This window comes from Solanum verrucosum, unplaced genomic scaffold (genome assembly GCF_900185275.1).
Source record: "Solanum verrucosum unplaced genomic scaffold, falcon-dt-bn FXZP01000015.1, whole genome shotgun sequence".
NCBI lineage: Eukaryota > Viridiplantae > Streptophyta > Magnoliopsida > Solanales > Solanaceae > Solanum > Solanum verrucosum.
Genome location: NW_026020070.1, coordinates 2,816,267 through 2,826,350, shown reverse-complemented (window position 1 = coordinate 2,826,350; position 10,084 = coordinate 2,816,267). Strand labels below are relative to the sequence as shown.

General features: G+C 36.5%; 1 protein-coding gene and 1 pseudogene across 1 annotated transcript; both read left to right on the top strand.

The window, feature by feature from the left end:
- Window positions 1–412: 412 nt before the first annotated feature.
- Window positions 413–10,084, top strand: part of LOC125823828 (uncharacterized) — a 116,026-nt pseudogene continuing 106,354 nt past the window's right edge.
- LOC125823839 (F-box protein SKIP14-like) lies at window positions 5,769–9,312 on the top strand. The gene is made up of 2 exons (XM_049503216.1): window positions 5,769–7,373; window positions 8,619–9,312. The coding sequence occupies exons 1-2, from the start codon at window positions 6,432–6,434 to the stop codon at window positions 9,117–9,119; spliced, it is 1,443 nt and encodes a 480-aa protein (XP_049359173.1). The 5' UTR covers window positions 5,769–6,431; the 3' UTR covers window positions 9,120–9,312.

Genomic DNA, 10,084 nt, shown 5'->3' with positions numbered 1-10,084 from the left:
ATATTTAGTGCTGGAACTTAGTTTGAATTCTGTGAAGACAAGTGTTAGACACATGTCAGATGCAACCGCCAATGTAACTGCCGGTGTAACTGTTGTAACTACCTTGTGCAGGAATTTTATAAATGGTGGAAATTCGTTTAAGGCAAAGGAGAACGATTCTAGCCTTAGACAAATTTATGATACCTTTCCTTGTATTGATTCTGATATTAATAAAGGTTGGGAAGAGTTCCCGTATGTTGGCTGTGTTGTTACTTTGATTTACTGCCCAAATTATAAGTTGAAGTATTTCTATACTTAGTCAAATTCGTGAGAGTGTAAGGCTGAAGTCTATAAGAGTTGTAGACTGCCTAAGAGTGGTGTCAAAGAAAAAAATCAACCCTCTTTCAATTGGTATCAAAGTGTGGTTGAAAGGATGGTGGCGAACGCAGAACTTCGGGAATTGTTGCGCAGAGTTGAAGCCTTCATTGGGATCACTGATGAACGAACGAAAGACTCTGCTTTGGTGGATCTCTTGACGCAGATTATCAATTTGAGAATAGATGCTGAGAAAACAAAGTCTGAAATCAATGTGTATCGTGATGAGATTGACGAACACATGGCAGAAGACTTGAATTTTCGTGAGGCAACGAAAGTACAATTGGAAGGACTGCACAAGGAAAATGAAAACCTTCGCACAGAAGTTGTTGTATTGTGTCGTGCTGTGGCAGCATTAGGCTCAATTCGTGGGGAATCGTCTAAAGTTAGAATTCCAGAACCAAAAGCATTTGGTGGCGCAAGGAGTGCTAAAGAACTGGAAAACTTCATCTGGGATATGGAACAGTATTTTACTGCTGCAAGGGTGCCTGAGACGGACAAGTTGAATATCACCACGATGTATTTAAATGGTGCTGCTAAACTTTGGTGGAGGACTCAGAATGCAGATGATGTGAGTGCTGGACGACCCAGAATTGATATGTGGAACAAGTTAATAAAAGAAATGCGTGATCAATTTCTTCCTAACAACGCTTCATGGCTTGCGAGGGATAAGTTGAAAAGACTGAGGCAAACTGGTTCGGTGCAGGATTACATCAAAGAATTTACCTCAGTGATGTTAGACATACAAAACATGTCTGATGAGGATAAATTACACAACTTCATTTCGAGTATGCAAGGTTGGGCTCAAAACGAACTTCGAAGGCAAAATGTGAAAGATTTGCCAGGGGCAATTGCTGCTGTAGATTCGTTAGTGGATTTCCGGACAACTCGACCTAATACTGATGTTCCTTCTACTTCAAAAGCTAAGAGAAAAGGTGAGAAGAAAGGGGACGGTAAAAGGGAGAATCGTAGAGACTATGCTAATGACAAAGGGAAGGCATCAATGAAAGAAGGAAACAAAGAAAACAGACCAAAGAATAAAGATGGAAATTTGAAAGGCTGTTGGACTTGTGGTGGTCCTCATTTGGCTAAGTCTTGTCCAAACCGGGAAAGGGTGAACACTTTGCTTGCTGGAAAGATGAATCAGGATGAAGAGGAAGAAGAAGTTGTGGCTGCTATGGTGAATCCGTTAGGTTTGTCTTTCAATCATATTACGTTGGTTAATAATGTTGAGGGGACGTCTAAGACTTGAAATCCACATGCTTCATTGATTCATATAGAAATGAGGTTAAAGAAAAATGTGTGATAGCTATGGCTGATACAGGGGCTACTCATACGTTTATTGATGTAAATATTGCTGCAAAGTTGGGACTTAAGTTGACTAAAAGTCCTTCCTACGTCAAAAAAGTTAATGCTAAGGCACAAGCCATTGTGGGCATGGCTTATGGGGTGTCTTTGTCAACTGAGAATTGGGTAGGAAAACATAACTTAATGGTGATGCCGTTAGGAGATTTTGAGATCATACTTGGTGTTGATTTCCTAAGAAAATTTCAGTTTGTTCCTTTTCCACACTTAGATGGAATAATGATAATGAATGAGAACAATGTTGGGTTTGTGAAAGGTATTTATCCGTTTGGGAAGATCAACAGAGTTGCAAAGAAGAAGGAAAAAGAAATGTTGTTGTCGGCTATGTCAATCGACAAAGGGTTGAAGAAAGGTAAAGAAACTATACTTGCTGCCTTGGTCGAATTAAAGCCTGATGTCAAGGTAGAGGTGCCTGATTGTGTAGCTAAATTACTGAAACAATATGCTGATGTGATGCCGCCTGAACTGCCAAAGAAGTTGCCGCCAAGGAGGGATATTGATCACAAGATTGAATTAATGCCAGGCACTATTGCTCCTGCACAAGCTCCTTATCGTATGGCTCCTAAGGAGTTGGCTGAATTACGTAAGTAGTTGAATGAGTTGTTGGATGCTGGGCTGATTCAACCATCTAAGGCTCCCTATGGTGCACCTGTTTTATTTCAAAAGAAGCAGGATGGGACGATGATAATGTGTGTAGATTACAGAGCTCTAAACAAGGCAACTGTGAAGAATAAATATCCGGTTCCATTGGTGCAAGATTTGATGGACAGGTTGAGCAAAGCATGTTGGTTCACTAAACTAGATCTCAGGGCAGGCTACTGGCAGGTAAGAATAGCTGAAGGCGACGAGCCTAAAACTACTTGTGTAACTAGATATGGCTCCTATGAATTCCTTGTAATGCCGTTTGGGTTAACCAATGCTCTGGCTACCTTTTGCAACTTGATGAACAATGTGTTGTTTGACTATCTTGATGATTTCGTAGTTGTCTATCTTTATGATATTGTCATTTATAGTCGAACATTGGAGGAACACTTTAATCATTTAAATATGGTATTGTCTCAATTGAGGAAATATACGCTTTATGTTAAGATGGAAAAGTGTGAATTTGCTCAACAAGAGATAAAATTTTTGGGGCATCTTGTTAGTAAAAACCAAGTTAGGATGGATCCTAAGAAAGCGCAGGCCATTGTTGATTGGCAAGCACCTCGCAGCGTGAAGGATTTGAGATCGTTTCTTGGGTTAGCTAACTATTACAGAAAGTTCATTGCTGGTTATTCGAAAAGGGCAGCGGCTTTGACTGATTTGTTGAAGAAAGATGTTAAGTATGTGTGGTCAGTAAGATGTCAAGAAGCTTTTCAGAATTTAAAAGAAGCTATTGCATCTGAACCTATACTTAAATTGCCTTTGAGCGACTTTACCGTTACACGAAATCAATTCTGTTAATTAATTAATTAATGTTCTAAATTAATTTTAAGAAAAATGAAATTAATTGATGAGATTGATTAAAAGAATTGCCTAAAAATTATCAATCAATTACATCATTTGCCAAAGCCGAGCGACGATGACTGCGCGAGGGGGCACTTTCTACTTAACCCTTTAACAACTAAAGGAAGTGTTTCCTAATATAAGGACAAACTTTTTCCTTTGTTCTTCCAATATGAGAGAAATGACATTTAATTTTCCTTCCAAATTGGTTCCCCCACATTTCTCAGTTTCTCATTCATTCTTATTTCACATTCACACCTTGCTTAAACTCAATAAACCCCCACATGAATGGGGAATGGCTATTGTGAAAACATATGCATGAAAAACTTGTGTGTCTCGTACGTAAGGATTATTTGCATCTGGATAAGTAGGTTTCCCTTTGACCTTTTCGTAGTGAATATATATCAGACATACTCAGTCAATCGGTAGATTTGATATCTTTGAACTGTTGAGCTTTGGTGTATATATAGACAACATAAGTCACACAATCAACCATTGAAATATTTTTGGTTCTCATTGTTTTGTTCGTTTCAACCGTGAACACGTCTTGGTTAATAAGTGCTTAGAGAAGCGTCTTACACTTCACACTTACATAGGTGATTTCTATATGTGTTATCCCGTAGATACAATATTTGATATACCCTGTATCAAACTTAGAAACCATTAAAAAGTCCTAATGTATTTATCTTGGTTACTGAGCATTGTCTCATCATGAGAATATATCATAAAATAATTTTTGACAATGTTGAACTGTCATCGTTTGATCTCCTTGAACCTATTTTTCTTCCGAAGAAAAACTTCTTTTCCCAAAAGACACATACGTTCTGAACAGACATGTATTTTCTTAACAGGTGCGTTCACACTTGCTGTTGACTATAAATTGAGAGACTTCTTTCATTTTCAAACACCAAAATTTTTCTCTCTTCTACATACATTTTCTTACAAATAAAATTGTCGATCGACTGAGTCTACAGTCGTCGTCGTCGCTCGGTTTCAACTTCGACTTTGGCTTTGGCAAATAATTTGATTGATTGATAATTTCTTAGGCAATTTTTTTAATCAATCGCATCAATTAGTTTCCTTTTTCTTAAAATTAATTTAGAACGTTAATTAATTAATTAACGAAATTGATTTCTCGTAACAGTATAGTTGCTCAGAAGGGACATTTTTCTTTCGAACAGACAATTCTTTTCCCAAAAGACACAAACGTTTTGAACAGACATGTCTTGTCTTAACATGTGCGTTCACACTTGTTGTTGACTATAAATAGAGAGACTTCTCTCATTTTCGAACACCGAAAATTTTCTCTCTTCTGCATACATTTTCTTACAAATATAATTGTCGTTCGATCGAGTCTGTGTGTACTCTCGTTACTAATTATTGAATTCGCTGAAATTATTTAAGTTTGAGGTACCACTACTTCTTTAATAGTTAATCCGTTTTATCTTGGGAGGAATTAATCTATAACCTTAGGTACTTGAGGGAATGAAATTTCTTAAGGATACACAGTGAGTTCTGTGGATTGAGATTGTTTGTTTTCTGTCTTTCTATTTCATCTTTTCTATTTCTATTTCTGTTTCTGTTTCTGTTTCCTGAATACAAGAGATAACACATATTGGTTATTGCTTTCCTAAATTCTCATACACTTTCAAACACCAAATCTGTTTAATAACAATCTTCTTAAAAGTTGGATCAAACACAACTTTGTTTTTGGTCTTCTTTCTAATAGATTTATTCATAACTTGATCAACCTCCTTACCATTACCTCAACCTATTTGTTACTCTAATTCAAAGCTAGGACCTTCATCACTTGGATAGTAAGGTTCATCTTCGCTTAGCTTACTTAATAAGCTATCCTTACTACCAACATTTATTCTTATCATATCCTATATATATGGCTCTTTTTTGTCAGTATAAACCTATTCAGTAGTTGTGCTTTTAGTTCGCTTGTTTGACCTATTGAAATGTCTTCTTGAAGTCTTGAAATTCCTATACTCTTCAGAAAGATCAATAATTATTCTCTTTTCATTAATATCCACTTCAAAGTCATTGTCTGATTCATCTCTATTTTAAGAATACTTTTATAATATTATAAAAGATTTCCATATTATATTTTGTATTTAGTCAATTATATTCAATATTATAAAAAATAATAATTTATTTTTCACATAAAATAATATTCAGATAAATTATTAAATACGTTCAACCAAAGATTACATATATAGGGGCTATTATTTTTTTTAATACATCCAATCAAACACCATGCTATTATAATTTTGTAAAACAATTAAATATTGATGAAATGAAAGCATTGGTAAGAAGTTTTTATTATTTATTATGAGATAGAAAAATAAAAATATTAATTGAATGGAGAAGAAAAATGTAAAAAGGTGTTGAAGCGAGAAAATAGAGTCGAAAAGGAGGGAAATCCATTCCCGCCACGACTTTTAGCGTAATACAAGTAAGAGATAGTCACCGGACACGTGTCGGTATAATTTTTGACTCTCTCATTTCAATACACAATTTCTCCTAAAACTTACCCTTACCCTTACCCTCAAACCCCCACCCCCACCCCCACCCCCGAAACAGCTACCCTCAAATTTTCTATCTCTATATTTCTTTGTATTTTCCTATTTCGCTCTCTTTGAGCTCGATCGGCAGATTTCTTCTTTATCCTTGTTACTTTTTTTGAATCTGATTTAATTTCGGAGGAATTTCAATTTCCCGATTTTTCATCTGCTCTAATCGACGATTTCAGCCTTTCTGTCTGTCGATTGTGTTCTTCGCTGAGCAAATTAGGGTTTGTATTTTTACGCTGAATCAGGTTCTTTTGTCTATCACTTTTTTCGATTTATTCTCTTTACACATTCTTTTGCAAAACCCTAGCTTGTTAAGTTTTCCTATTCTGTCAAATATTCATTGATTCCTTATTATTTGATTTGTATAGTAAAAATTTTGAAAAATAAAAAAGAAGTCAGGTGTTGTTTCGCTGATTGATTCTATTGTATTATTCAGATTTTTTGTTACAAGAAGCTCAGTGAGATTTTAGGTGCGTTGTCTTTTAGTTTACCATCCGAAATTGAGGGTTTCCTTGTTGAATCTAATAAGCTTCGCGTCACCAAAAAAGAGAGAAAAAAGAAAAAACCAAAAAGAAGAAAAAGAAATCCTACTTTTAGGTGTTTAGAGTATTCCTTTTTAGCTGTTGTTAGAGTTGATCTAAACCATAAATGGCGTTAAATTTTTCGCATAGGCCCATATTTCCGGCACATATATCTGAGGATAATTTGGTATCACCCATGAGAATTGTGAATGGGTGTTTAGTCGAGGGTGTTCCGGAGAATAATGTGGAGAATTTTCCTTGGTCGTGGCGTGTTTGTCGGGAACCGCATGACGGGTTTGAATATGGTTATGGGGGGAAAAGAGTAGACAAGTGTGATTATTCGGAGTCGGTATCGGAGGATATCATTGATCTTCTCCCTGCTGATCCATTTGGGATGGATATAAGCACCACTATCACAGCCATTACGGGTTGGCTTGAGGATTTGGAAGTTGATTATGGAGGATGTAGGAGAAACCATGCCGGTCCAAGTAATGAGGACTATGGTTTATTTGCCGGTTTTGATTTTATTTGGAACGATTCTATGAGGTTCCAATCATTCCCTATTAATCACGTTCAGTCTGATGACAAACTGAATAGAGGTGATCCAGTGAATTGGCTTATTGGGGAGAGAGATATGAGGGACGCCTTGGCCCATGTTGGTCTTGGCTCAGCTTGCAATGTGGGGGACACTGCAGGCTTCAATAATGTAGGTTCAGTCAGTTTTCTTTCCCAGACCATGAAAACAGGGTCTGGGGCGATGTCTTGCTCTGGTGAAGATGAAGGAGCCCCTCATGAGGCTTTATCTTTTGCTCTTGGTTACCTTGGAGTGAAGGATCTTTTGACGGTAGAAAGTGTTTGCAGGTCCTTGTGGCTTACTGTAAAAAATGATCCTTTATTATGGAAAAGCATTCACATTGAAAATCCATTGACTGAGATCAGCGATGATATCCTCTTGCAATTGACTAGCAGGGCTCAAGGTAACTTACAATGCTTGAGTTTGTTAGAGTGCACCCGCATCACAGATGACGGTTTGAGGCGGGTACTTGACTCTAATCCACATTTGACAAAGGTTAGTTGTTCATCTTCATTTTTTTTTATCTTGGTAACTTTGTTGTTTATGTTCATTTTACGTTATGTTTCTTAATATATTTGTGGTGTTTGTGGTTCTAACTATGATGGCATGGTTGTTGTATGCTTGTTGATGTTAACATGATGCACTTAAAAACATTCTAATAACCTGCTTTGTTTCTGGAGTAAATACATGTTGCATTTTAGCCATTTATTCCTGAATATTATGTGAGAGACTGAAATGTTGGTCTGATTGGTCCAAAGGGGGCGGGTCACTGATGGATTTCTCGGTTATCAAAAAAAACGAATGACATAAATTGCTTACTGATGTCTGTCACAGTGCAGCTTGAATATCTTTTGGACTAACTTGAACTTCCTAAATGCACTCTTATTCATGGAAGTTATGTGAATTAGAACATGATTCATACATATTTTGTCTAATGACTCCGATATCAATCTGGATGTAGTTCTATGATTCTATCACCAGCATTCCCTTGTTTTAAATTGTAAGAAGAGTCTGAACTTCTGATGGTCATTGTATTCTTTGCATTACCTAACCGAGGAGACTAAAGCCATGTTTTACGGTTTTTAGCTTTTACTTGCAGAAGTTTGAATTGTGGATTGAAACATAAGTCTGTTAGACAGGTTGCATGTTAGGCTGTTTGGTTCTGTCATTTCCTCATTTTCGTTCTCGTGTGCCTAGTGCTAAGTACTCTTGCTAGACAGACTGTTTAGTGCAGGATCAATACCCTTTTGCTGTTAAGGGGTCATTTGGTAGAGTGTATAAGAATAATGCTAAATAGAGTGTATTAGTAATGCTTGCATTAATTATACATAGATTATTTCTTATGCATTGTTTGGTTTTGTGTATTAAAAATAGCATGCATTGCATACAAACATTTATTTACAAAGATACCCTTCACTCTTATAGTGGAAAAGATGTAAAAGATTTTGAGGGGCAATGGAGTCTTTAACCATGCTAATGCATGCATTAAAATCCCTTGCATTACTAATACCTAGAAATCCATGGTATTGGTAATACACAATAGATTGTAGTTATAGCATGAACAAGTGTACCTAACAAAGTATTACTAATACACAGAATTTATGCTTGCATTATATTTTCTAATACACTCTACCAAACGATCCCTAATAGTTTCTTCGGTACAAGGTCCCTTTTGCTACTTGTAGTGTGTGCGTTAATGTACAATGTTGTGCTTATTAATCTTATGTTTATTTCATGCAGTTATTTGTTCCTGCATGTACAAGACTCAGTATTGAAGGCATTGTAAATATGTTGAAGTCTTTTAACTGTCAAAGAGGTAAAATGGGTATAAAGAACCTGTGGATTGGCGGTCTTTATGGAGTGATGCATGAACATTTTGAAGAGCTGGAGTTTCTTCTAGGTGCAGATAGCCAGACGAGGCAAAATGTTTACAAACCCCATTTCTTTTCTCGAAGGAATATTTATCGTTTGGTTGATGACAGTCGGGCTATTGATGTTCAACTTTGCCCGATATGTAAAAAAGTAAGGTTGGTCTATGATTGTCCTGCAGAGGGTTGCCAAGTGAAAGATGAAGCTACTAAAGAATGTAGGGCCTGCTCACTTTGCATCTTACGGTGTAGTGAATGTGGGAGATGTATAAATAACACTGAATATGTGGAGACTTTTTGTTTGGAATTGCTTTGTTCTGATTGCTCTAAGCAGCCTTTGGAGTGCAAAGATGAGCAGAAGTGCAGCCTTTGAAGTGCCAAGATGAGCAGGATGGAGGGAGGGAGTGAGGGGCTGGTTCCTGTGAAGGAGATCGAAGTGTGACTGCCGAGGAGTAAATCTATGTGCTATCTACTTGTTTAATTGGATAAAAAATTTTAAGCTGCCAATTGACTGCTATCAGTTTGTGCCAGACTTTCCGAAAACAGTTGAATTTGTTTTGTTTGTTTAACTGCTGTCAGCAAAATAAAGTACTCTACTCATTGTTCAAATTTCACTTGAATGTTTAGGGCTTTGAATGAAAGTAAAGAGTTGTGCTTTAAAGAAACATGTTCTGGAGATGTGTTGGAACGTTAGTTTTTCTTAGAATGTAAATGGTTTTCTCACATAAAGGATTCTTAGTGTTGAAAGGTTTTCGCAACTAAACTATGAATCAAATTTTAAGAGTTATTCTAATTGCAAGACAAAAGGCGGTTACCCATGTCCCCATAGTAAAAGACAAGAGGCAATTGCCTGTGTCCCTTAAAGATAAGATGAATATGATTGATGACTATTTTGTGGGAATTATGCTTAGTAACGAGTGGACAAGTGATGATTACCTGTGTCCCATAACATATGTGTCATCATAGGTTGCCTTAGATAGACATTTGCTCGCGGATCCACTTAAGCTAGACGTTCATGGTTCTTACCTTGGCAAGTGAGGACACTTATTTTCAGTGTGGGGTAGACACCAGATTCCATGTTATAGCTCACATGGTCTCTATGTCATTTAAGGCTAATTTCAAACAACAAGTATAATGATGAACTAAGGTTAGTTCGTTCGAAGATGGGTTTTACTTGCATTTGACCATATGATTATCATGATGTTTTCTAACCTTTTTCTTATGGTTTTAGTTTGGTCTTTGCATGGTATGAAAGGTCTTTTTTAGCATGATTTTATCTCTATGAATTGCTATCATACATGGTAAATCTTTGTACTAACACATACTCTTTCCTACATT